The sequence below is a fragment of the Choloepus didactylus genome, chromosome 2 (genome assembly GCF_015220235.1).
Source record: "Choloepus didactylus isolate mChoDid1 chromosome 2, mChoDid1.pri, whole genome shotgun sequence".
Classification (NCBI taxonomy): domain Eukaryota; kingdom Metazoa; phylum Chordata; class Mammalia; order Pilosa; family Megalonychidae; genus Choloepus; species Choloepus didactylus.
In genome coordinates, this window is record NC_051308.1 from 4,499,267 (window position 1) to 4,526,878 (window position 27,612).

Sequence of the window (27,612 nt, forward strand, 5' to 3'; positions counted from 1 at the left end):
TATTGGAGTATTAGTGATAAATCTGTATTGATTCTTTCTGAATTTTGCCTGGGTTCTCATTGGGATCAACAGGAAAGAGTTGTTGGGAGGTGGCTAGAATTTGGGTTATAGTCTATCACTCCAAGCAAATTGAGTAGCTGCTTATGGATTCCTGTCCACAATCTTGGGTTTGGTCAGTTCATTAGAAACTGTTAATGGATTCAACCTTCTCAATTCACATTGGTGCTAGTTGGGCTTTTCTGCAGAGCCACAGGCCAAAATGTATGTACTTAATCTCAAGTACAGTAAGAAAATATGCTCAAAGAGAATAGAGCACATATGTTGAAAAGTCAACTCGGCGACCATCCCATAGAGTCAAGATGTGAATATGACTCTACAGGAGTCATACTACAACATCATCTTTTAGGAGTCTATTCTACTTGATCTGCGAATACAGACAGCATGGACATGGGTCCTTTTCTCAGAGGCTTCTGCTTAAATATACCCTTCTCTAGATTACAGTAGTGATACTGGCCAATACAAATAATTAAATACTGAAAAACTATTTGGCATGCAAGCTTGAAAACTCATGGAAAGTCAAAAAGATCTCCCATAGTCTCCACGATTTTATCAAAAGAATATTAGCAAGCATGGTCTAGGAGCAAGCCCTTCAGGGAGGCATGCTTTCAGTTTCTTGTTACACATTATTCACCTTTGATTTATCATCTGCATTCAGTTCTTTACCTATTGCTTATTTTGCTGTGTCCTATATCCTGGATATGTGGTCTGATGTTTACATGGGTAATTCAGAGCTGAGAGTTTATTTTTGATTGCAGTCACCACAAAACAGGAGACTATCACCATTTGAGTGGAAACACTGAATAATAGCTCATTACCTACCTTTACTTTTTTCAACCCTTCACATGTCTCAGCTTGAGCATAGTTCAGCAATGATTCTTCCAGTTTTGACAGCCAGGTTGTTTTGTCATTAACAAATTTCTCCACCTGTGTGGTCTGAGCAGTGAAATCTCTCAGGGTTCCTTTTGCTACTTCAGTTATTTCTTTGGCATGATCCAGTTTCTGCCTCAAGTCTGCTTCTATAAACTAAATATAAAAAATAATTAAAATGTGTGAAGACCAGAGGAACATACATTCAGTAGAAATTCTGCTCATGCACAGCTTACTTGTCAAAAACACTTAAGACTTGCACATTAATGCTCATAGCAGGGTTATTCACAATAGTCAAGAGATGGACACAAACCCAGTGTCCATGGACAGGTGAATGGATTAGAAAAATGTGGTCTATTCAGTCAATGGAATATTATTCAGCCATGAAAAGGAATGATGTTCTGATACATGCTACAACATGGATGAACATAGAAAACATGCTGAGTGAAATAAGCCAGACACAAAAGGACAAATAGCATATGATTCCAGTTTTTTGAAATATCTGGGATGGGCAAATCCATAAAGATAGAGAGTAGATTTGAGGTTATGGAGTAGGAGAGAGGGAATAAGAAGTCATTGCTTAATGGTACAGAGTTTCTGTCTGAAGTGACAAAAAGTTTCGGAAATAAATAATGGTGATGCATGCAGAACATTGTGAATATAATTAACTCCACTAAATTGTACTCTTAATAATGGTTAAAATGGTAAATTTTATGTTATATATATTTTACCACAATAAATATTTTTTTAAAAAGCTAAGGCTAACTAGGAAAGATACCTCAATTGCTAATACTACTTTTCTAAGAAGGCAAATCAGTGGCCACAAGTTGCCAAATATTTTGAGTAACGGGAAAATGGAAAGAGTGAAGATTTCAGTTAACGCAGGAAGTCAAAGTGGCAGTTTCATCTGAAATTCCAAAGGATAATAGTGATCAGTTTCTGAAAAGGAGCCAGACCTGCACAGAATTACCCAGGAGGTAGTCAAAAACTTGCTCTAAATTCTCCCTGGGAAACACTCATACATTTTTTTGCCCTGATAAAACCATTACATGAGACAAACACCACTATAGGATTTTGTCAAAAAATCAAATTTATTGGTGTCTCCCACTACCGCCTTAAAATATGCAGTGGAGCTAGCTCTTCTCTGCTCCCATTTTCACAATTAAAACATCCGGGCCCATTTAATAATTAAAACTTTGCACTGAATGTGAAGTTAAGGCTTTTCTCTTGCCCCGGCTCTGATCGGCTGCCAGCAGGAAGCCGGCAATGGGGAAAGGGGTAGCATGCCTCTTTCCTCACCTAATTTCTATTCTCTGACTTCAGCTTGCTAACTGCAGCTACGAATTTTTCTGATAATGTTGTGAGCTGGCATCTGCACTTTTAAAGGGGACCCAGTCTCCTTTTCTCGTCTTTGGTCTGTGGGGTAGCTCCTGCCCCCTCCCCCCCAACCCCCCGATCCTTCCTGGATGGCCTGAGCCAGCCCCCGACTCACATCTGGGCTCAATGTCTTTTTCTGGCATGGATCCCCTGACAAACGCTGGGAGTGTAGGCCACCAAAGCCAGCATTTCTCCTTTGTCAAATCCATCAGCAGTCAGCCAGCCCATCTCTCGCCTCCTCTTTCTGGGGGAGTTAGATCCTACACTCCCAAGTTCACCCACTCCAGGTGGGACGGATGACACCATCCTCTCTCGGCTTGAGGTCAGGCACTGGCACCCGCACACACCTTCTTTTGAGTGTGTGGGGGCATGCGTGTGGGGAAGGATGCAGAGCACAGCCCTAGCTTTCTTCCAAAATTCTGCCACCATTTTCACTCCGCCAAAGTCCAACGGTTGACCATTGGACTTTGACATAGGTGGCGTATATATACGCTCTTTTTCAATTCCAAATAGGATCAGCACCCCCTTTGCTACTTGTTGTCTTGGGTGATGCTTCTGCTAACATTCCAGAACTGATGATACCGAGTCCCGGCTCAAAGCAAAAGTAGAGTGGAGCAAGGCAGAGAGATTAATTAGTGAGAAGGAGAAATCAAGGGCAAAGGCTCAAGAGGAGGAGACAGGAGGAGGAGGAGAGAAAATAGAGAGAAAAATCCATGAGGGCAATAACAAAAATAGAGGCTGAAGTGAAGACACAGAGCCCTGGGACTGCAGCCAAAGAGACCCTTAGCCCCTGGGCGCTCCTGGGCCCTGGCCCGGAAGTTGCTCAGCCCTGCTCTACCCGTCTTCCTCCAGGTTCCTGCAGCTCTGTGCCTCCCACACGGAGCCTTGGGAGGGACTGTCCTGGTGCTGAGTCAGTGAATTAGCAAAACACCAGTAAGAACATCAATAGTCCTACATGCTGTTCCTTTTCCTGTTGTCTGGAAAGAGAACGGCCTGTGAGATGAGCTGGCTGATGATGCTTCCAAAATTTAATAAGGAAAAAAGAGAAGCAGTCATATTATAATCTTTGAGTCTGAACTACACTATTAGTACTGGCACAAGGAATTCTAACAATGTTTATATTGTATATCCCATATCTCATAAGGTCTACATGTTTGTTTGGAATTATGTTGACGATAGCAATTAGAATATATGTATATATATATAAAACATAGGAGATACACACACACACATATACATATGCACATGCATCAAGAGAGAGAGGAGGCAGGAGGTGGACAAATAGATTAACAAAGTGTCTTGTCTCTAGTAGCTATTAAAAACCTGAGTTTAGTGCTTACCTGAAGGTCTGGAGGTGTTTCTGGATTTTTTGTTAATTCTTTGAGATCATTAACTTTGGAATGAAGTTCTTCCAATCGCAAAGCTTTGTTTTTAACTTCAGACTGCCAAAATAAAAGCCAAAAGTGAAAACCATAACTAATTGAAACACTGACTTGCTGTACTTGGTACTTAATAACTCTGTGAAAATATCCTGACTTTAAGCCAGTGTAAAAAAAAAGGAAAAAGGCAAAAACCCCACCTCTATTTCAATATTTCATTTTTCAGAAGGGTGTCATTATTTATGAAAGTGGGAGAATATCATAATTTACTTTCACTTGGTGGAATGGAAGGGAGTACATGGAATTTTCTTTCTTCCTGCCTCCCTCTTCCTTTTTTGGAAAAAAAAAAAAAAGCTCTTGGAAAAAATTAAACACTGACCTAAGTCTTGACTCAGTGGGGATTTTTAGAGGCTAACTGCTGTTTATTCATTAACATTAAATGTTACTCATTACTATGACAGCATTACACCCTTGAAAAAGTTTTCTAAACAAGGACAAAACAAATACATTAAATACTCTGATGATATGCAATACAAAAGCAACATTTAAAATAAATATTTTAAGGATGTTAAAACAGAAGTCATGTTAATTAGGAAAGGGCATCTACTATTTGACCTTTTTTTTTTTTGCACACAACCAACACTAACTCAAAAAGAGGAAAGAACAATAAGAACGATCAAAGACTCACTACTGAGAAAGTTATATGTTCTAAATCTTCATTAGTTATTTGTGGCCATGAGGAACCATTTAATAAATGACTTTTCTCGACTTCAAAATGGTATTTCAGAAACTGGTAGACAGTAACAAACCTCCTGATGCCTTCAATCTATAAAGTAATTTACTTGGCCAGTAAAATGTGATGAATTACTACCAGGCCTTCCATCTTTATCCACAAAGAGGCCAGCAATTAAGGACTCAAACCAACTCACCTACACTTCATTACTGTGCTGTGTGGTGATGCCACCAGTCACAGAATGGAGGGTTGAATCCATTCACTGATTTCATCAGCTAGTGTGTCAGCCAGGCAGTCAGTAATATAAAAACCATCTCTATTATACACAGAGTGAACCTTAATGTAAACTATGAAATGTTAGTTATGAAAAGTTTATCAATATTGCTTCATCAATTGTAACAAATGTAACACACTAATGCAAGAAGTTGATTAAAGGGGAAGCTGGTGGGGGCAGGGCAGGGTATATGGGCATTGTATACTTTTTGTGCAATTTTTCTGTAAACTTATAACTGCTCTAAAAATACAACTTATTATTTAAAACAAACAAGCAAAAGCCATGAATGTCAGGGACTGAAGCCGGGTTGTACTGAATGTGGGTCTGATGTCACATGGCTCCCTGGATCTTCAGGTCAGGGTTGTAAATGTTTAGCAACTGATTCTAAATTTGTAGCATTTACCATTTTCCATGGTAAAAATATTCCAGCCACAACTCGTTTCTAGATACAATGTGATGTTACAGCACATATAGCTGGAGGATATGTGCAGCATCATACAATTCTATAGTATTTCCACCATGAAGATATAATAGGTGTAAATAACTCCACAGCAGAGAGAATAGCTATAAAGAGAATAATAATTAGGAAGTGATACATTTTATGTATTTATTACCTTTGTTTTTAATATAATTGATTTAACTGAAATGTATGTCATTTGCTTTTTAATAATGGTTGTATTTGACACTGGCTTGCAAAATTCCAGAAAGTTTAACAATGATTTTTGCAAACCGGTACAGTGAGATCCAACAAACACCACTGTTGAGCTGCAATGCTAATTTAACATTAGAGACATCACCAGTAAAGAGACTGCAGCCTCCCTCACTCCCGACTCTATTTTTAGGCTGGATAACGTCCTTAGAGGTTGGAATTAGGTGATGCAATCTCTACAGTGATTGGGTCAGAGATAATTAGAACAAAGATAGCTGGATAACTTAGGTATTCATTCACCTGCATAGTCAATCATTCACTTCTCGGTCAAGTTCTCTACATATGCCAGAGAATTCCACGGTGACCAGTCTCTGTCCTCACCATGAGAACAGTCAACTCTTTGCTTTGCAAAACAAGTGTCTCTCATCACACTCTTTTCTCATACCCTGCTCCAATTTTCATCATAATCCTTATTACTCCCTGATATTTAATACAGATATAATATATTGTAATATAAATCATGTATATTCCATGAGAGTCAGGACTTTGTTTTACTATTATATTCTCAGTTTAAAACAGTACCTGACATAAATCAGGTACTCATTAAGAATTTGACAAATGAATGAATAAATGAAAGCAAGAGATGTGGATAAAAGGAGTATAGAAGAAGTTGGTGACTAGGACTCTAAAGGGTCCAAGCCTTTCTGCAGTAGCCTGCAACATTCCAATCTTCAATTTTCATCCTTTTCTAAATAACAAGTGGGACTAGCCCATCAGCCAGCATGGTAATCAGCAGATATATAGTTTTGAAGAAAAAGTAGATTCTGTAAATTGCCAAGTTACAAAACATTTTCAATTTCTTTTTCAAGTAGGAAGGTGACATAATCTCAGATGAATGAGAAAAATTACAGATTTTATGGACTTTTATTTTCCTACAAGTACTTCTTTAAGTAAGGAGCTTCAACTAAGTAGTGATAAAATGCAGAAAACTCTTATCCACAGCCTATTTAAATTTGAAGTAAGTGACAAAAGATAGGTAAGAGTTTTGCAATGCTCACATGTGTCCCTGAAAGAAATAATGGACTTCAGTTATCAAGAAAGTGAAAAGACAACCACAGATGGGAGACAAAAGTTCCAGAACATATATCAGATAAGTGCCTAATATCCAGAATATAAAAAACATTTACAATGCAAAAACAAAAAGACAAAGATCCAATTTAAAAAATGGGCCAAAGATTTGAATAGACATTTATCCAAAGAAGATGTATAAATGGCCAATAAACACATGAAGAGATGCTCAATATCATTAGCCATTAGGCAAATGCAAATCAAAACCACAAGGAGATACCACTAGATGGCTATTAATTTAAAAGAGGAAAATAACAAGTGTTAGCAAGGATGCAGGAAATTGTAACTCTAGTGCATTGCTGGTGGGAATGTAAAATAGTACAGCTGCTGTGGAAAGCAATATGGTGGTTCCTCAAAAAGCTAAATATAGAATTTCCATAAGAACTGGCACTTCCACTTCCGGGTATATACCCATACAGTAAAAACAGGGTCTCAAATAGACACCTGTAAAACCAATATTTATAGCAGCATTATGCACAAAAGCCAAATGGTGGAAACAACCCAAGTGTACATCAAGAAATGAATGGATAGGCAAAATGTGGCACATAAATATAAAGGAATATTATTTGGCCATAAGGAAGGATAAAGTTATGAGACATGTTGCAACATGGAAGAACTTCGACATCATGGTCAGTGAAATAAGCAAAGCACATAAGGACAAATATTGTATGGTATCACTTATAAGAGATGACTAGAATAACAAATTTGCAGAGACAGAAAGCAGATTAAAGGTTATCAAAAGATAAGGAGAGCAGCAAAGGGTGGTATTTATAAAAATTTTTTTAAAAAGTCTTATTCCAGAATTTCTAATATGTAGATCCATGTAAAGATAGACAAAGGCTGTAAAAAGAAGAGCAAAGTACTTTTAATGATGCAAAAACAAAAATAATGGAAGTTTAAATGAGACAGTTTTTCATAATTTGGTCAACCATACATCCCAAGCTCATTTATGTAAGCTTAGTCAATTTACCTCAAATTCTTTAAGGAACTCTTCTGTTTTGAGTCTGTCATTCAGATTGCTGATGGTTTTAGACAGTTGGGGCACAGAGTTGTTGGCCCATCCATCGATCTCCTCTTTACTGGAAAGCACATCGTCCCAAATGGACAGGCTTACTCTCAGCCTATCCATGTTCTCCTCAATTCTCTCCAATATCTACGACAGCAAAAAGAAGCCAGGCCATTAATAGTCTGAGGCTTTAAAAAGCTCACCCCCCACCAAAATACTAAAAAGTCAATGCTTCCTGAATCATAAAATTGTATTCTTATTGAAAAACAAATTCTTACCAAAATTGTTGTCAGCTAATTAGTGTGCCCAAATCAAGTTTGGTTAAGCATTACATAAGTTGTTTCTGCCATTAGAAGAGTTGCATGAAAATCTGAGACTTCCAATTTCCATTTGTAAATTGGGATACAAATTCCAAAATTATTGTAAGCTACTGAAGTCCATAATGTAACTCACTATATGGCTGAACAGAGGTCCACGTAAGGTACTATTTATTTGTAATACTGATGCACAGAAATGGGCCTTAATTAGATGTGAACATATTTAAAGAATTAGTAAACACATAGGAAAACAAATAATTTTTCACTTCTAAATTCAGTATTATTGCTTACTACTCTTACTGTAGTAAGAATGTCCTTTCAAAAGAGGCAGATAGGGTTTTATGCAGCTCAAAAATTCTTTGACTATACTATACAAATATGAAATCTAGCTTTAGTAATTTAGCTCAAGTAAGGGAACCCATTGTTAAGTTAAACTTCTGAACCAAGGTAGAGATAACAGGAGGGGGCAACAGAATCACTGAATTTTTGAGCTGGAAGGTAATGTAAAATATTTATGGTTAGAGATGTAAAGCTCCAGAGAGATCAAATGACTTGTTCTATAGTCATAGAGCTAGTAAGTGACAGAGCAGGAACTAAAACCCAAGGCTGTAAGCCACAGGTCCAATATTCTCTAATGTAAAATTACAGCCTTTGTATTTTGAATTATTCTACATTATGATTTAATATCTTACAGAATGCTTATAGATTATTCATATGTTTTTATCTATAATTACAGAGTTTTGAGGAGAAAAACATTATAGTTATAATCATTTATGATGGGAGCTGGCAGGTTAAATTCCAGAAAATCTGCCAAGAAGTTTTTGCAAGCAAATGATTTTTTACTATTTCTAAACCTTAGGTGAACACTAGTTTTCTTCAGAATATCACTTTGTAGTTAACCCTGAAAGTTACAGATAGAATCCACGTCCTTGAATGATCCTTTGCCCCCAAAATGTGGTTGAGGAATGTGACTATCTGAACTGCTCCCCAACCCCCAGGGATCATCTTACATCCAACCATCTGTCCACAGTGCTCTCCGTGTCGGTTTTCACCAAGATGAAGTCACCGCTGTGAATTTTTTTTAGCTCAGACAGCAAGTGTTTTCCTTTACTGGTAAAGTTATCCAACACTTTCTGTTTCTCATTCATTTCATTCTTGGCAGCTTCGTTCTGTGAACATAAATATTTCCTTAATTAATAAAACACTTAGTGATAAGTAAAACATTTAAAGCCATTTGCCCCAAAGAAATTCAATTCATGGTTGACCTCATGCAGAAGTGAGTGATATTAATAAGCTATATGTATATATAATATAAATGTATGTGTTTATATATAACCACACATATATACACATATAAATATATACATATACATAACTATATGTAAATCTTCTTGAATTGCTAGAATCCTGTGATATCAGTATTCCTGGAAAAAAAAATTGAGTTTATCAGTATGAATTATCCATATCTAAATGTACTGATGAGAAGAGTACATTAAGAGCAGAGAATAACATTAAGAATAAAAAATAGATCTAATAAAGTAGTCTACCAAAATATATAAATTTGAATTATTACCTTAGATAAAGCCCATTTCAGGTCCCCCTGATCTTTTATAGTAGTTCTGGTTACAAGCACATTGCTGGCATTTTCTAGGATTTTAGTTACAGCTGACTTCAAGTTCTGATATTCTCTCATTAAATCAATAAGTCCACAGCATTGACCCTGGCTGCAATGATTAAAGAAAATATATCATTTATCATCATGTCTCAGGTAAACAAAAAGTGAAAGGTATGTATTGAGGCTTCTGATTGTTTGTTTTGGTTTTAGTGCATATGGATATCAAATTGCTCTAGCATCATTTGTTGGAAAGACTATTCTTTTGCCATTGAATTGTCTTTGCACCATTGTTAAAAATCAGTTGACCATATGCATGGGTTTAGTTTTTGAGCGGTTTGTTCCATCAGTATATTTATACTTCAGCTGATAGTGCACTGAAACCAAGTACTGTAAGTCCTTTAACTCTTTTTCCAAATTGCATTAGCTATGCTAGATCCTTTGCCTTTACATATAAATTTTAGAATCATCTGTCATTGTTTAAAAGGCAATCCTGCTGAGATTTTGATTGGGGATTGTATTAATATAAATAAGGCTTACATAATAAGAAAACAAACAACCACCCCCCAAAATAGCCAATTTGAACAGATACTTTATGAAAGAAAATATTAGTCATGAGGGAAATTCAAATTAAGACCACAATGAGCTATCACAATGTGTCTATTCAAATATATCACAAATGAACAAAAACATGACAATATCAACTGCTGGAAATCATGTGAAACAATTGCAACTCTCATACATGGCTGCTGGGAGTGCAAAATGATGCAATCACTTTGGAAAATAGTAAGGTGGTATCTTATGAAGTCAAACATACCCTTACTATACAACCCAGCAGCCCCGCTTCTAAGAATTTGAACATAAGAAAACTTACGTTCACACAAAACCCTGCAGATGAAGGTTTGTTTAGAAGCCTTATCTGTAATCACAAAACTGAAAAGAACCCAAATATCCATCAACTGGTGAATGGATAGACTGTGGTAATTCATTGGATGTTATTTAATTATAAAAGAGAATGAACTAATAACACATAACAGCATACATTGTGCTAAGTAACAGAAGCCAGATACAAAAGGCTACATTCTGTACGATTCCATTCAGATATCATTCGGAAAAAAAGACAAGACCATAGTGACAAAAACTGATCAATTATTGCTAGAGACGTTGGATGGGGGGAGGGATTAATTACAATGAGACATGAAGAAGGATTTTTTGAGGTGGTAGAACTGTTATTATGAAATTTGCAAGTTGTGATAGTTGCCTAACTGTATGAATCTGTCAAAACTCATAGAACTGTATGCTAAAAAGCGTACTTTCACTGAATGTAATTTATACATCAATTAAAAACAAACAAACAAAAAAAAGCAAAAATAAAGAATTGAGGTTCTGACTTTGATAGTGGCACTTTCAAACTGTTGACAATTCCTGCATTTAAATATCAATTTGCAAACGGGATTGTTAGCTCAAGACCATATCCTCAATAAAGTTCTGTAGAACTAAATTTGTAATGTTACTAAAGAGATACAGAATACCTGCAATGGAAAAAGATATCCAACTCTTGATCACACACCAACACAAATCAACAGGCAATGGCCCAATGTCACAAAAAAAGTGCTGAGAAATTAGGACTTACTTTTCATGAATGAGTTTTTTGGTATCATCCCAGGTGGCTTCTAAACGGTTTATCTCTCTATCGACTTCAGGTGCAAAAGCTACATCTTTCTGAGCAATTTGTTTTGCTTTGTCTTTCAACCAACATAGTTCATGTTCATGAGAATTCAGTTCATCTTCTAACTGATTAAAGACTCTCAACCTGCGAATTAAAATGTTCTATTATTTTACTTTAGTAGTGAACTAATATTTTCCCTCCAAAAGCATGACGGGATCATAGTACAGCTGTATAGATAGATAGAAAAACTCTTAACAGCAATTAAATTCTTGTATATCAACTGATGAAGATACTTTTAAAGTTAACTTTGCAGAACAACTCAGTCGACAGCTCAGAAAGCATTTAAAGTCATTCTTACTGTTCACCCTCAACTTTAGATTGTGTTATCTTTCTACTTTGCCTTGATGCTATAATACTTTTTTTTAATTTTATTTTGAAATAAATTCAAAGTTATAGGAACAGTTGCAAAAACAATACTAACCCCATACAAAGAATTCCATCATACCCTGACCCCCCTCCCCCAATAGCTCAATCCACCAACCTTAACATGCTGTCACACTGCTATTTCTTTCCCTCCCTCCCTATCTATCATCCATCATCTATTGCTCTGTCTTCTGAACCTATGAGAGCTAGCTGCACACATCCTTGAACATACACTATAATTCACGTATACACTTCCCATGAACAAGAACATTCTTTTATGCAATCCCATTAAGCGCAGCTGAGAAGTACAACAGGTTCAACAATGATACAAAGCTTATATTCTATATTTCCTTTACCTTATGTCTCAACTGTGTCCCTTTGAGCCACCTGTCCTCTATCCTCCAATTCCATCCAAGTTCATCCTTGGCATTCAATCATATATTTAGACTGTCTTTTTTTTTTTTTTTTTAGTTGTGGGAACACACATACAGCCTAAATCTTCCCATTCCACCCCCTCCCTAGTCTTCCATTAGTGGGATTAATCCCCTTTAGAATGTTGTAATGCTCTTTCTCACCATCCATTACTAGAAATTTCCCTTCACCTCAAACAGCAACTCCACCCTCATTTCTTAACTCCACATTGCACCGTCCTCCATTTCTCTTAACCTGAACTCTACAATTCATCTCTATGGTTACATTCTCTGATAGTTTCTTTGTGTTTGCTGTGGGGGTTAAAATTAACCTTTTATATCCATAACAATCTTGTTTTTCTTTGATACCACCTTCACTTCAATAGAACACATAAACTATATTCCTATACTCCTCCATTCCCCTACCTTTATATAATTGTCTAAAACTACATATTTTACATTGAGTTCAAAACCACTGATTTGTCATTAGGGTTTGTGTAATTTATATCATGTAGGAAGTAAATAGTGGAGTTACAGTTCAAAAATTATTGACTTCTATTTGTATTCCATTGTGGTTGGAGAATGTGCTTTGATTACATTCAATTTTTTTTTTTTTTTTTTTTTTTTAATTTCTTGAGGCTTGTTTTATGTTCCAGCTTATGGTCCCTTCTGGAGAAAGATCTGTGATCACTAGAGAAAAATGAGTGTCCTGGTGCTTTGGGATGTAAGGTACTATATATTTCTGTTAAAATTCTCTATATCTCTTTCTTCTTTCTGTTGTTTCTCTGTTGGTAGGGTTCCCTTTAGAATCTGAAGTAGGGCAGGTCTTTTATTGGCAAAGTCTCTCAGGATTTGTTTGTCTGTGAAAAATTTAAGCTCTCCCTCAAATTTGAAGGAGAGTTTTGCTGGATAAAGTATTCTTGGTTGGAAATTTTTCTCTCTCAGTATTTTAAATATGTCATGCCACTGCCTCCTCGCCTCCATAGTGGCCGCTGAGTAGTCACAACTTAGTCTTATGTTGTTTCCTTTGTATGTGGTGAATTGCTTCTCTCTTGCTGCTTTCAGAACTTGCTCCTTCTCTTCAGTATTTGAGAGTCTGATCAGAATATGTCTTGGAGTGGGTTTATTTGGATTTATTCTATTTGGAGTTCGCTGGGCATTTATGCTTTGTGTATTTATATTGTGTAGAAGGTTGGGGAAGTTTTCCCCAACAATTTCTTTGAATACTCTTTCTAGACCTTTACCCTTCTCTTCCCCTTCTGGGACACCAATGAGTCTTAAGTTTGGACGTTTTATTTTATCTATCATTTCCCTGAGATCCGTTTTGATTTTTTTTATTTTTTTCTCCATTCTTTCTTTTGTTCTTTCATTTTCTCTTCTGTGGACTTCTAGGACACTGAGCTGCTGTTCAGCTTCCTCTAGTCTTGTATTGTGAATATCCAGAGTCTTTAATTTGGCCAACAGTTTTTTTTTTTATTTCCATAAGATCTTCTATTTTTTTTATTTAGCCTTGCAATGTCTTTTTTATGCTCTTCTAGGGTCTTTTTTATGTAGCTTATATCCTGGGCCATGGTCTTCTTGATGTCCTTTAAATCCTTTGCCATGCTTTCGTTCCTTGATTGTGTTTCTTTGATTAATTCTGCGAGGAACTTCGTTTCTTCTGATAACTTGATTTGTGTGTTTGGAGTTGGATTCTCCATATCATCTGGTTTTATCATACGCATTGAGATTTACTGTTGTTTTTGGTCTTTTGGCATTTGCTCTGCTCGACAGGGTTCTTCTAATTTGTAAAAAAAAAAAAAAAAACCTATCTAATTTTTCAGAAACACTGTTTGGTGACATACACTTTCTCTAACTAACCAGCAGATGGCGTCTGTGAGTCACCTATACCTCTCAAGTCAGTTCTCCACCTTGTCCCCGCGTTATATGGGGAAACGATTCTTGTGGGGTCCAGCCGGAGAACTCAGCCTGGGTGTGTTGCTGGAGCTGTCCGCCCTGAATGTGGGCGCTTGTACGGGTGGTCAGGGAGGAAGGACAGCCTCAATATTCAAATCCCCCCAGTTCCCGGAGATTCAAGGCTGCCACAAGAGTCCAAGCCTTCATTTCATTTCAGCCCCAGCCGCTCTCTCTCGATGACCCACAAACCACCAGACTTGGCGTAGTGTGTCTGGGATCTCCGAGCAGGTCCCCCCACCCAGCCGCGATCCTCCAGGACCTCTGCTGAGGGAATGCTGTGCTACGTCATCAGTGCGCGCCGTCCCTCAAGGGGAGCCCCGAGCCGTCGGGCTGAGCTGGCTCACTTTCAGCTTTATGCAAAAATGGCTGAACGGGGTGTCTCCACACTCCCCTCCCCCGCACAGTTCCTCCTTCCCAACTCCGGGACAACTGGCGGGGCTCTGGGCTGTGGGCATGGCCCCAGGCAGGAGTTTATCCAGCCCTCCCGGGAGCGAGCTGCTAGCCGTGGGGATTCTTTCGGCTTTTGGCTCTCCGCTCCATTCCCCTGGCCCCAGGGATATCTGCAGCGGGCTGTCTTCCAGGCCAGACACCGAGAGGCCGGTCCAGCCCCCTCTTGCTGTGTTTTACTGCATGTTTCCCACGATCGCACCTGCAGCCGATCGCACCTGCAGCCGCTCCTGGCTTTTCCCCTTTTTCCTTTCCTTTTTTTTATTAAAAGAGCCCATTGGTCTCCAGACGCCAAACCCTGGCTTCCCCGGATCACCGCACGGCTGCAGGACTTCCAGCCAGCTTACTCACTCGTTTCAGAATGCAGACTCTCAGTTTCACCCAGTATACAGCCCCTGGGAACTAGCAGATCTCGTCCAGCTGGCACATCACTGTAACCAGTATTCTGGGTCACTCTCTGGTCCTGATCTAGTGTTTTCCACAGAGGTGTTCCTTAGCCCCGTCTCACCTAGCCGCCATCTTGGTTTCTCCGATGCTATAATACTTTTAAGACTAGACTTGACCTTGTAGGATGTAGGCGACTACCATTTGCAGAGTCATTGGGAAGAAATCTTTCTGGGTCATAGGGGAAACTCATGTAAAATCGTATTTAAGGATCACATAGTTATTTCATTCAAATAAAATTAGCTTTATTGAGCTCTTCAGGAAAAAATATTTTTTAAAGTTTAAATTACCTACATTATTGAAAAGAAGGTTAACACGAGAAAACAATCATTTGGGGGCCCCCGATATAATACTATTTGAGTATTTGTAAAAAGCAGCCATGTAGAGGCAGCTCTTGACTCTTTGATTCCTTGATTTAACTGGAGTGCTGTAGAGCTTACGAACCGAGTATACATTCATTATCTCATTTAATTCCCAAAACAAAGTGGCTGGGCACAGGCATTATTGTTATCCCCATCTTAAAAGCAGGAAAACTCATTCAGAGAGGAGACTTGAATGCAGTGAAGCAGAGGTATGGCTGGGATTTCATAAACCCCCAACTCAATGCACCCTCTTCTGTTGCCTGTTGTGTGACTCTAGCGAGTTCAGAGTTGGGGACCTTCTCCAACAATTTCAGGACATCCTGCTAGCTGGGCCTGGCAGTCCAGAGAGAGCCCCGCAAGCTTGCAGCGCCGACACCTCTGCTGGTGTCCAGGACAGATGGGCTGCACGCTCACCAGACTCTATCCCTCATTCTGACTTTCCCTTGAGGCGTTTTCCCCTTTCCAAATTTTATACCCCTTTGTGAGTTTATTGTTAAATGGCACACAATGGGTGTAACTCCAGCCTGTAGCTGCAAAATAAACTCCAGTATCATCTAACAGAAACCTTGGCCTCATGTTTCACTCCGTTTCAAAGAAAGCAAATGGCTATGCTTCTGATGGAATCAACAGAACCCTTATCAATTACGGACACCTGGAGATGAACTGCTGCTAGTTTTTTTGTTTTTGTTTTTGTTTTGGTCCCTTCCAGAAATGGAAAAGAGAGTGGCTCTGAAAACATAAATGGAGAGAAGGTTCTGTTAAGAAAGAGAAGTAGGATTGAAAACACAGTGGCAGCATTGAAAAGAAAAAAAAAGACATTACTTTTCAAATTTACTGAGGTAAAATACCCTCGACCCTTTCACTTCTCTATTAAACTGACCCAACAAAACCCTAACTTTGTTTAAACAGTTCTTTGCTTCCTCCAAGCCTGTTGGTTGGTGAGCAGTTATAAATGGCTGAACAGACCCACTCTGCCAAGCTGACTGGTTCTAGTTTAAATGAATGAACTCACATCTCAACTGGCCACTCAACACTTTGCTGAGCTCCAGAGGTATCCTTCCTTCTTTACAAGAGAATTATTCCTCTCCTTTCCTCTTCTCCAATATCCTGCCACCTGCTCTCAACTAATGAACTTGTTCCAGTTTTTAAAGAGGGGCTACTAGGAAAATCCCCTCCTATTTTTACCCCCAAAACTACAAATCTATTTGGATTGCTATCTTTCTCTTCTGCTGTGATTCTCGTTACAGAAGATGAATCCCTTCTTCTATCAGTTACAATTTGCTTTAAAGTAAATAATACATTTATATACCCTTGCAAGTAACATCTCTAAGTGGCTCTTAGGGAAACCCATAGGAAACCAAAGAAATTTTAGCACTTATATGTCAAATTAGTCATTTATTTTATCTTCAAAATATTTTTTGAAAAGAAATTGCTAAATATGGTAATGTAAAAAGTTTTGCAAAATAAAAATTCTGGAACAAATACAAAAAAAACTAGACCACAGGCTTCAATACAATTCCCTCTTACCTCTGTTGAAGAGCTTGACGGGTAAGTTCTTTTAATCGTTCTTTGTCAGTCCTTTCTTCAATGTCCTCGATGCTTTTCAGCAGCTCCTCTCTCTGGTCATGGAAGGCTTTCTTTAGTAGTGCCAGGGCATCGGCCTCACTCTGTTTGGTTCCCAGAAGGTTCTGGATCTTCTCTAATTCTAGACAGAGCTGGTCAGCAGAGGCTCTGCAAGAAGCCCTTTGCTCAGGGCTCCCGCTTTTCAGATGGTACTGGGCTTTTGCAAGAATGCTGTCCAGACTGATGGCCATGGATTCTAAGGCTTTAGCATCTTGAATAGCAGCAGTCAGGTCCTTTTCTAAAAGATCGGACTGTTTCTTATTCATACTGTTGGTGGCTTCCACCATTTGCCTCAGCTGGTGGAGCAACCCTGTCAGGGAGGCATGGCTCTGTAGAAATTCTGCCAGCTGGGACAGGGCCAGCTGGCGCCTTCCAACCACCTGGCTGGTCTCCTCAAACAGCTGGAAGCAGTCCTCTGCCTTGCCCTGGAGGAGGTGGAGGTCTTCAGCTCGGCCGAGAGAACCCAGCTTTGCCAGGTGACCCCGAAGATTCTGCATGTCTGCCTTCCTGCTCTCCACTTCCGCTGTGTGGTCCTGGAGAGGAAGCAAGGGCTGTTGATTCCTCAGATAAATATGGTTTATGCTAAAGATATATTACAGGATTTGCGATGTCCAATTGTATTTTAATTGCAATGAATAGAATGCTAAAGCTCATCCATAGTGAATACTTTGGAAATGTTTGTGAAGTTTTCCCAATTCTGCAGATCTACACTTTTCACATGAAACTCAACTTTGAATTTGGGACTAATTCATTCCACAGAAAAGAATGCCCCCATGGATATAAATTGTTAATTGAAAGAAATAGAAAACTTGGGAGAGTTTAAAAGATGTTTATATATTCATTGTAGAGCTCATTCTAACAGAGCTTGCAGGGAAGGGATTTAGGCATAGATGGACATTTAGCATCTCCACAGAGGTGGTGGGTAAGGTTGATGAAAATCTGAACAAATCTTAGCCACTTTTTCATTAAAGAAATACAGATTAAATGGATGAGAATGTTGTATAAGAAATCTGACTAGCTCACAATAAATGATGTTCAAAATCTAGCAGAAAAATTGCTAAAAATATCAGCATGGTTCCCATTAAAGAGAAATTATGTGCTGCCTTAAACCTTTTTGGTTGTTTAAATCTTCGGAACAAGACAAGGCATAATAAATTACTGCTAGTACTGTGTATTAATCGTAATTTTCTTTCCATGCAAACTGACATTCACATAACATTCCATAAAACACACTTTTGCTGAATCGAGCATTTAGCAGAAAGTGTATATTATTTCTATTTCCATTAATATCTTTATTTATGCACTACCATTGCAAGTGTGAAACCTGGAGATAAGTATTGAACCTCTGTATGCATCAGTTTCCTCATCACATTTTCCTCATCATTCAAATGGCAAATAAAAGGAGTTGCCCCCTTTAGGTATGTTGGGAGGGCTAGAGGAGATAATGTGTTGTTTGCTTAGTACAATCCCTTGCATAAAGTGAGCAGTCAATAAAAAATAAATCATTATCAAATATTGTCATAAGCTCATTCAATTTATCTCCAATATTGCAGTGCTTGATGATCAATATTTGATTTTTTAAATGTTTTCTTGATGCTCGATGAGATATTATGCATGATTTACAAATAGGGAAAGTAAGTCACAAATTTAAATTCCTTTCACGCTAAATGGTAATTCAGAAAAACTATATAGCTAAAGCATTGGAATTCAGTATTCATTTTCAGCATTGGAACAAAATAAACTGGGTAGCTTAAAAGTGAACATTCTTAAACCACTTTGCCCTTGCAAGTGGTTGGCCAGAAAGGGAGACACCTAACAGATGTCAACCCATTTCAATACACATGTTGGGATTGCCAGCAAAAGTGCAACTCGTACAGGCTCTGGTGGAAAGATGTTTACTAACATGGAGAAGAGACAAAGCAAGGTCAGCTTCAGTAGTGGGTATCAGTCCCATATGGCCAGCAAGTCTCAATCCACTGACCAGCACCAGAAGCTGTTCTGATCTACACCCACCCACCTTGTGTGTGTGCGCCATAGTGGAGGAAAATCGTAGTGGGCAGGATACACCACAGTTATGTGAACCCAACATCATAAAATAAGCCCATCCTCATCAGATTGTCTCCAGTGAATGTTCACATATGCTCAGGACAATGGAGAAGGAACACACTTGCAGTCCCTGTATCTACCAGGAGATTGTGTTTTATCTTGCCAGCCGATACACCTGATCCTGAGCACAGGATGTATTTGTGGGTCCCAAGGAAAGATGGCAGGCTGCAGTAAGACCATCCCCTACAACAAAAACATTTGCTCCACCATGAAGAAACAGGGTCTTAAGTGGTCACCTATTTTGTCTGATTTGGTTTATCTGCTTAATCTATCTGTATAACACATTGCCTGACCCCATATGCTCAATTACTAAAACATCTGCATATGAATAAAAAGATAAGTTGCTGCCAATTGTCTTTTTTTTTAATGCTGCATTCCTTTGTAGCAAAAGAGCTCTCTCTTATGAATCAGTTCTTCTACTGTCTTAAAAGAAAGCGTGTTACCTTATGCCTTGTCAGAGCTGCTAGGTGGTCCACCATGCTTATCTCCGAAGTAGACTGTAATTCACTGAGAAACAGCTTAATCCAGACAGAAAATGAAAGCAGCTGCTCATCAAATTGCTGGTGTTCAGCAACCACAGACTGAAGAAAACTAATCCTACAAAGAGAAAGGTGAAAGATAAAATGCTTCATAAATGATAGACAGGGTTAGTGAGATACATATATATATATATATATATATATATAATATATATAGTGGATATATATATATATATTATATATATAGTGGATATATATATATATATATATAGTAGAATATAACATATTTACATAGAAGTAAAGACTTTCCAAGTGCAATTTAACAAGTATTCAGAGAGCTAATTTCAATGAATGTTACAGGTTACAGTTTCACAGTTTAATAAGCTTACCCAAGGGCAAAAGTGATGTCAAACACAAGCAAACCAGAACTCGGGATATTTTCCACCTGCAAACCAGAACCTGGGATATTTTCCACCTGTCGCCACAGTTTTCCCCATCTCAGTAAATGCTAGCCCCATTCACCAAGTCTTGGAGACATCCTTCACTCCTCCACTTCTTTGCTACTGCTAGGATCTATCAGCATCTCCTGTAACCCTTCCCCCACTGCTCCCCCCCACACACACACACTATATGGTTGGCTCTTCTCCCCACTCCTCTGCCTCACCCAGTTCTGAATCTCTTCTTCTCTTGCCCTGACCTCCAATAGCTTCCTAACCTGGCCTCCTTCCTCCACACTTCCCTCCTTACACTCCACTGTCTACACGATAACCAGGACGACTTTTTGTAATCAGAACACTCCCCAGCCAGGTGCAAATACTTGAGTCATTTCCTATTGCACTTAGGGAGGCAAAATCCCTTACTGTGGTCTACAGGGAGCCCCACATAATCTACCAGCTCTGACCTCGTCATTCACGAGGCTCTGCCCCACATTCACACTCACCTTCTGTTTCCCAATGTCCCAGCTCATGACTGCGTCAGGACCTTTGCCTGTTTAATCCCTCTGTCTGTATTCTCTGCCCCAGAGCACATGTCTGCTTCCTGCTCAGCACCCGAATCTTAAATCAGATGTCAACTCCCCAGAGACACCTCACTTGACCATCTAGTCTAAACCTGCACCACCCTGTAAACGCTGCCAATTGTATCTATATTTCATCTTCATAATACCTTATGCCACCTGAAATAGCCTTGTTCATTCATTTGTCCAATTATATATTTTTCATCAACCCCACCCCTACCCACAGCACATAAACTTAACTGTAAGCTCCAAGAGAGCAGGGATTTATCTGCTTTGCTCACTACTTTTATCCTTAGTGCTTAGAAAGGTGCCTGGGATGTGGTCAGGGATCAAAAAGTGACTGTGTAATAAATTAAGTTGATTAAAATAGGTGATCTGAAATCAGAATGCATCAGCGCTATCAAGAACAATACTCAAATATTAATCTCTGTTACAGTGGTGTGTATTCAAAGTTCAAGTTTTTAAATTGTCTTTCATGTTTCAATCCTCACACATTATGTTTATATGCATAAAGTATATTTTGAAGGCCTTCACACACGTGTCATTTGAAAAGTCCTTTAATTTCCCTCTGTGAGTTAGGCCCATCTCTGTGAGATAGATCCTGCCCTATTTTACAGAAAATTACTCGTCTTTCAAGAGATAGCATCACATCCTCCTGAAGGCCTTTCCTGAACCCATCCAAACATCCCTCCTTTCTGTTCTCATGATACCCTGTGCTCATGCTTCTCCTTGGTTTCCTGTTATCCCCACACTGTAATTCACTTGAGGTCAGGGACCAGGTCCTATTTATTTTTACGGCTTCAGTGTCTAGTATCTGCTCTCACCAGATACCCAATATACATTGATTGATAGACTGAATAATGAAAGAATAAACAGGTGAATAAACACAGGCTCTGGGAAAGTAGAATGGAACTCTGTTTATTATTTTATCATTGGGACATAGAAGAGGGCTCCACTCAGTGCAGAAGGTTAATACATATTTGCTGAATGACTGAATGAATGAATGATAAATGCCTCATCCAAAATCACATAACAAGTTACAGAGAAAATTTGTTTTCTGGCATATTATAAAGTTATACATGCCAATCATTAAATCACCTAATTAAAATTTAATCCACCTTTGCATCCATCTACTACATGAATAACTTTTTGTAGGATGCAAAATTTCAGTCACCATTTTTCTCCTGTACATAAACAGCTTAGACAACAAATAATACAAAAATAGCAACCCTACTCTCTTCAGTATTTCTTAACTCGTTTGATCATTTGTGCTGATTATAAAACTGAAATTTTGAATTGAAGTTCATTCAAAGTAATAGTTTTTTGAACATCTTGATTTTAAAAATGAAAAAGTAGTTTCCCCCCTTCTGTAATTATCCCCTGAATAATTAAGTTTAATAAAGTATGAGCAAGACTATGCTTTCTTAATTTACATGCTCACCATCTAAAAATAAATGAACATTATTAGAGTTTTCTTTTTCCAAGAACTAACCTCTTGCTAATTATCTGTGGCAAAACTCTCCATCTCTCATCCAACTGCTCCATCTGCAGTTTCACCATTTTCACATCATCTTTGGAGGCCACTGAGAAAAGCGATTCCTTCAACTGCAAAAGGTTGCTGTAGGAGGCGGCCTGGGCTACAACTTCATTTTGCAGTGCCTGAGAAAAACAGAATCTATTACAGACCCCGTTCCAACGTGATTGACAAGGAAGGACCACAGGTGGTGGTTGTGCAAAGGCTTCACGTTCTTGCAAAAGGGAAGTCATTGGGCCCAGGCTGAAAGAGAGAGTCCTTTTTACTTGATTTAGAAATAGATCCACTTAACTTCTGTGATGGGCAGTTTTATGGACCAATTTGGCTAAATCTCCAGTTATTCAAACACTGATCTAGGTGTTGCTGTGAAGGTATTTTTTAGATGTGATTAAAGTCTTTAATCCATTTGCTGTAAGGAAGATGATCCTACATAACCTGGGTGGACCTGATTCAAGCCATTGAAAGGCTGTAAGAGCAGAGCTGAGGCCTCCCTGTTGAAGATGAAATCCCACCTGCAGACAGCAGCTAAGCCTGTGCCCAGAGACCCTCCCTGACAAGCTGCCCTAAGGATTTTGGACTTGCCTGGCCAATCCCATCCTCCTACTGGTTCCGCTTCTCAGATGGAACCCTGACTGATGCACCTCTAATGCAATTTTAAAAATGTTACTAGAACCTGAATTAGTTTTCCATCATCTGAGTCATATTAAGCTAGGAAACTTTAGAAGGTGTGGAATTTCTTTCAGAACAAAGAAATTGAATTACCTTTTCAATTGCTTATGAGAATCAATGCATATCTAACAATAAAATGCAATTCCAGGTCCTTGGGGCCTTAAATGTCCCTCATTTTACTTTCACACAACAGAAACACTTATTCTCTTATTTCATCAGGCAGTAAATCCCTTGGGTGTGGGGTTGTATGAGGTGCATGAAAGTTACAGTTCCAACCTCAAAAAAGAAGATATAAATACTTATGTGGGATATACTCTGGTTTTTCTTCAAATTGAATAAATCTTTCACTTTTTATTAAAAAAAAAAAAAAAAAAAAAAAATACTTATGTGGATGACCAAAAAGGATGAAATGGGGTTAGATGGTATGATAAGTGTAAGCATGGTACAGAATAGAATTTATCAAATGTTTTGTTTCCTTCCCCTGTGAGGCTTTGCACATGCTATAAGTAAGGTTGCTAACATATCAGCGGAAACAGTAAGTAAGCCCCACAGCCTGCTTTGCAGATGGCAAAGGAAGGCCACAACGTGGAATGGTGACAATGCTGATTAGGAGAAAGGCCAGGGGGTGGCAATGTACAAGCAATAGTCAAACAACGGTGGGAGGGCAGCTTGGCTTATGCCATGTCTGGGTGTGGGACCTCCATAGGCCCGCAGCTCCCTTTTGTTCCTGCAACTGAAAAGCACTTGCTTCCCATATAGAGACACATACGAATACAGTTTTATGTGGTCAGTATCTGTGTTATGGCTTGCCATTTTTTAAGGAAAAGAGCTGTGCCTTCCCCTCTGAGAACACCTCACTGTATTTATGAGAAGAACAGAACCAAATTGTAGATAGAGGATTATCCTTTATTATCAGGGCAGTAAATGGTTGCTGTAGGTTTCTGGGCAGGGAATATTGGAAGGTTAATGCAGAATATCAGTGTTTAGTAAACTAGGAAGGAAGGAGAACCATGATTCCAGGGTAGCGTAGTCAGAGAAGGAGAAAATTTGAAGATGGAGCAACAGATACAGATTCTACACACCCCTTGAGAGTGAATTTTTAGAGTAACAATTATGAAAAGTAAAAGAACCTAGCTGCCTCTTAAAATTTTTATAAAAGGTGATGGGGGGAAGTTAGGGCATAAGTCTGGAATACAATAACCTCTTTTGATCAGCAATTGTGCCTCCTAAATTCTGCCACAGACATCATCACTTAAAGCAATTTAATCCCCAAAACACAGTAACATTGCCTGTAGCTTCAATACTCAAAGATTCTTTGGAGTTTAAAACGTTGGCTTCTTCATAGATGGAATAAGGCATCATACTTAGTTTTTCTACTGGTCATCCACATGTGCACTCATTCATTCATTCTGTCTCACTTTAAAATAATCATCACTGTGGCTTTTTCCTACCCTGTATTACTTCTTTTTCTCTTTTAAAATTTTTTATTACAAAAATTCAAATAAATACAAAAGTAGAGTGTATATACCTATTACCCAGCTTTAAATTTATTAACTCATAGTCAACCAGGTTTCCTTTCGATTCTTATTCATTCCTCCCCCAACCTCCCTGCCAGATAATTTTATTCATACACCAGACATCACATTAGAGGATTTTCTAATGCATCACAAAAATGCTCATCACCAAATTCATCATTACTTTCTTTCAGCCCCAGGTAACTCTCTTCTTTTCGGGATATCTTGACCTCAATTGATGCCCCAGGGAACACAAAACCAAAGCAAGAAGTAAGTTGGAGAGAGTTGTTTTTGTTCTTGTTTTTTTTTTTTTTTAACAACCCAACCATAACAAAGAGCATTTAATTTTCCTTCCCCAAACATCCCTGGACTTGCCTGTATTGATTGAAGTTCACCCTCCACTTTGACTCTGTCTGCAGAAACACCCACTTCTGGGGAACTGGCTATAGCTTCACAACGCTCTAACCAGGTCAGAAAAGATGACAGTTCTTTCTCTAGCCTAAAGAAAGCAGAGAAAACAGACTCATACAAAATTATCATACTAGAAAACAACACCCTTGAGGTTGGAGGGCCCAACACAAGCCATTATACATAATACAGGATTGGTTATCCTATTCCTAGATGTGAAGGGGAAAAAAACCACCTTTCATTTCCATGCATGTGTTTGCACATGTATTTATATCTGCAAAATATGTAAAGATACATTTGTATTCCCTCCATCTTAGGGATCTTCATCTTTTAACACAAATCAATAAGATCTTCTCATATTAGACACCTGGTTCTGCGGGTTTTACATTTGGATGACTATTTTCCATCAAGAGAGTAGTTAGTCCAGCATTTACATTAAATATTGGCTTTGAAGTCCATGTTTCAAACTCAAGATGGGAGACTGCTCACCTCTGCCAGTGTTCCAGAAGGTTCTCTAGAGCCTCCTGCCTCTCTTTAGCCCTGCTCAGCATCCCCTCATATTGCTGCTGTATGGCCGCAGCTTCCCGAACAGAGGAGTCCCTATTAGAGACCTTGCGGGCACTGGCTGCAAACGCGGAGACTGGGCTGGATAGAGACTCCAGAGCCTGGCAGACATCCTAGTGGAGTACACAGGGGACACAACAGAGGCTCAGGGTAGTGACAGCACTACTCACCAAAGCCAAAACGTGGGAGCAGCCCAAGTGGCCATCCACAGATGAATGGATAAACACAACGCAGTGCATACATACAATGGAATATTATTCAACCATGTAAAGGAACCATGTTCTGATACATGCTACAACATAGATGAACCTTGAAAACATTGTGCTAAGTCAAATAAGCCAGACACAAAGGGACGAACATTGTATAATTCCACTTACATGAAATATCTAACCTAGGCAAATTCAGAGAGACAGAAAGTAGATTAGAGGTAACCAGGGGCTGAGGGAGGGATTTGGGAAATATTGCTGTTTGGGGTGATGGAAAAAGTTTTGGTAATGGATGTTTGTAATGATAACACACTATTGGAAATGTGACTAATGCCATTGAACTGTATACTCAAAAATGGCTAAAGTGAGAAATGTTGTGGTATATATATATATATATATATATATATATATATATATATATGATAGCACAATAAAATTTAAAAATAAAAGTAAGAACTGCTTTTCTTCTTTGAGGCATATCTTCACAAAAAAACTGTCACAAGCAGCCAATATGTCTAAAAAATGTGTCTGCCCATGATTGCCAGTAAAGACATAGTGAAAGTGAGGAGAAAGTTGTTTCATCAAGGCAGAAATCAAAAATGAGATTGGACAAACTATTCTCAAAATCAGAGTTCATTGTTTTTCATCTGGTTAATTTCAACTCTCTCTTAATGATTCAGATACTTTATGAAAATTACTATTAATTTCATGTTAAAGATGTGAGCATTAAGAAAAAAAACTATTCCTAATTTACAAAAGTGACATGTAATATGCTATAATCTCTATAAAAATATATAGATTTTTACTCTTATTTTTCTTCTTTTTTTTGGAGTAATGAAAACATTCAAAAATTGATTGTGGTGATGAAGCACAACTACACAATGGCACTGTGAACAACTGATTGTTCACTGGATGATTGTATGGTATGTGAATACATCTCAATGAAACTGAGTTAAAATATATATATAGAGAGAGAAAGAAGAATCATGGCCCATATAGCTGCTGCCAAGAATCAACTATAATAAAAATAGGGTGCTTTTTAGGTGGCACGTACTATGTTGTGTACATTTATTAGCACATTTAATCTTCATAAGAACCCTAAGAGGCCTGTTCTCTCATTATTCCCATTTTACAGATTGGAATATCAACATAGAGAAAAAAAACTTCCTTTAGGAAATCTAAATATAAGAAAAAATGGAATGCTATGCTATCCAGTACTCAATTAGTCACTGGTTGTCTGTTAAAATAATTTCATCAAATTCAATTTTCCTATTTTTCCTCATTTTATTGTATCTTTAAAAAAATATGTAACACAAAAATTACACTCTCATTATAAAAGATTCAAATGATATAGATTCCACTCCCCTTTCCAGAGGTACCAGTAGTCAGTCTTTTGGTTTCTAGCATGCAGCTGACTTTCTCTGCATTATGCATACATGCACACATAGGCACATGTAATAGGGATAAAATATATATATCTACATATTTTAAAATTAATTAACACATGGTTCACTTTTGTATTTCTTTGCTCCTTCCCCCTGAAGCATCTGTTTGTTGCTTTGCTAAAGATCTCTCAATGGTCACCAGTTCAAGAACCAGATCAAAAAAGCCAGCCTGGAAAGAGACGGGTGATGATATACTCTTCACACATGAGTGTGGTTGGCTAAAATTTAGAATCTGCTGCCCACATATTTTTCATTGCACATCAAATTTTTTCAAATGCTGGCAAGAGACAACAGAGTAGGAAAAGGTTTATTAAAGCTGTAATTTGAAAATGTCACACATTCAAGTAAAAAAAGAATATATTTAAAATCAATATTTCTTTAGCTTAAGTTTTTGTGAAAAATTATTTGCATGGTAATACTACTTAATTTACATGAAGTTGGAACATTTGTTCTACATAACTGATCAGATAACATAAAATATTTTCTATTTTAATTCTCCTCAAGAAGTGATAACCGAATTTCCAAGTTGATAAATAAGTAGAAATGTTGGAGCATACTCTTACCATATGTTCTTGGAGAACTTTGTATGTTTCTGTAGCTGAAGAGCATATTTTAATTGGTTCAGCAAGTTTATCTTCAAATTCAGACACAGACTGCTGGATCTAAAACATTGGTGAAATATAAAAATATTGGTGGGAAAAATGCATGAAGGCAAAGAAGCTATTATTGGGAAGGAAGCAGCATGCCTACTTTTTTGGATGGCTTTCAATGTGATGATAAATGTATTTAAAAAAAAAATCTAAAACCAACATGTCTCATTATTTAAAAGGAATATAATTAAGCCCTGATGCCTCTCTGAACACAATACAATGACATCCTTGCATTCCCTCAAAAAAGGTGCCAGTTTGGGAGATTATTGGTAAATTCTGTTTCTTC

General features: G+C 38.1%; 1 protein-coding gene across 13 annotated transcripts in view; it reads right to left on the minus strand.

Moving 5' to 3' along the window:
• Positions 1-27,612, minus strand: part of SYNE1 (spectrin repeat containing nuclear envelope protein 1) — a 499,900-nt gene that overhangs the window by 255,079 nt on the left and 217,209 nt on the right. For 12 of the 13 annotated variants that reach the window (XR_005214357.1, XM_037819664.1, XM_037819684.1 and 9 more), the window contains 12 exons: positions 27,240-27,338; positions 24,951-25,138; positions 24,429-24,552; positions 21,829-21,995; positions 19,286-19,439; positions 16,641-17,269; positions 11,036-11,215; positions 9,364-9,514; positions 8,801-8,959; positions 7,438-7,620; positions 3,645-3,746; positions 880-1,083 (listed from right to left, as the gene is read on the minus strand). Coding sequence is in view for 11 of the 13 variants with exons in the window: in XM_037819664.1 (XP_037675592.1) it covers positions 880-1,083; positions 3,645-3,746; positions 7,438-7,620; positions 8,801-8,959; positions 9,364-9,514; positions 11,036-11,215; positions 16,641-17,269; positions 19,286-19,439; positions 21,829-21,995; positions 24,429-24,552; positions 24,951-25,138; positions 27,240-27,338 (2,340 nt within the window). In the remaining 2 variants the exon portion in view is untranslated. Of the gene's footprint in view, positions 1-879; positions 1,084-2,419; positions 2,732-3,644; positions 3,747-7,437; positions 7,621-8,800; positions 8,960-9,363; positions 9,515-11,035; positions 11,216-16,640; positions 17,270-19,285; positions 19,440-21,828; positions 21,996-24,428; positions 24,553-24,950; positions 25,139-27,239; positions 27,339-27,612 lie in introns of those variants that run through there. The other variant, XM_037819759.1, reaches the window with a different exon arrangement.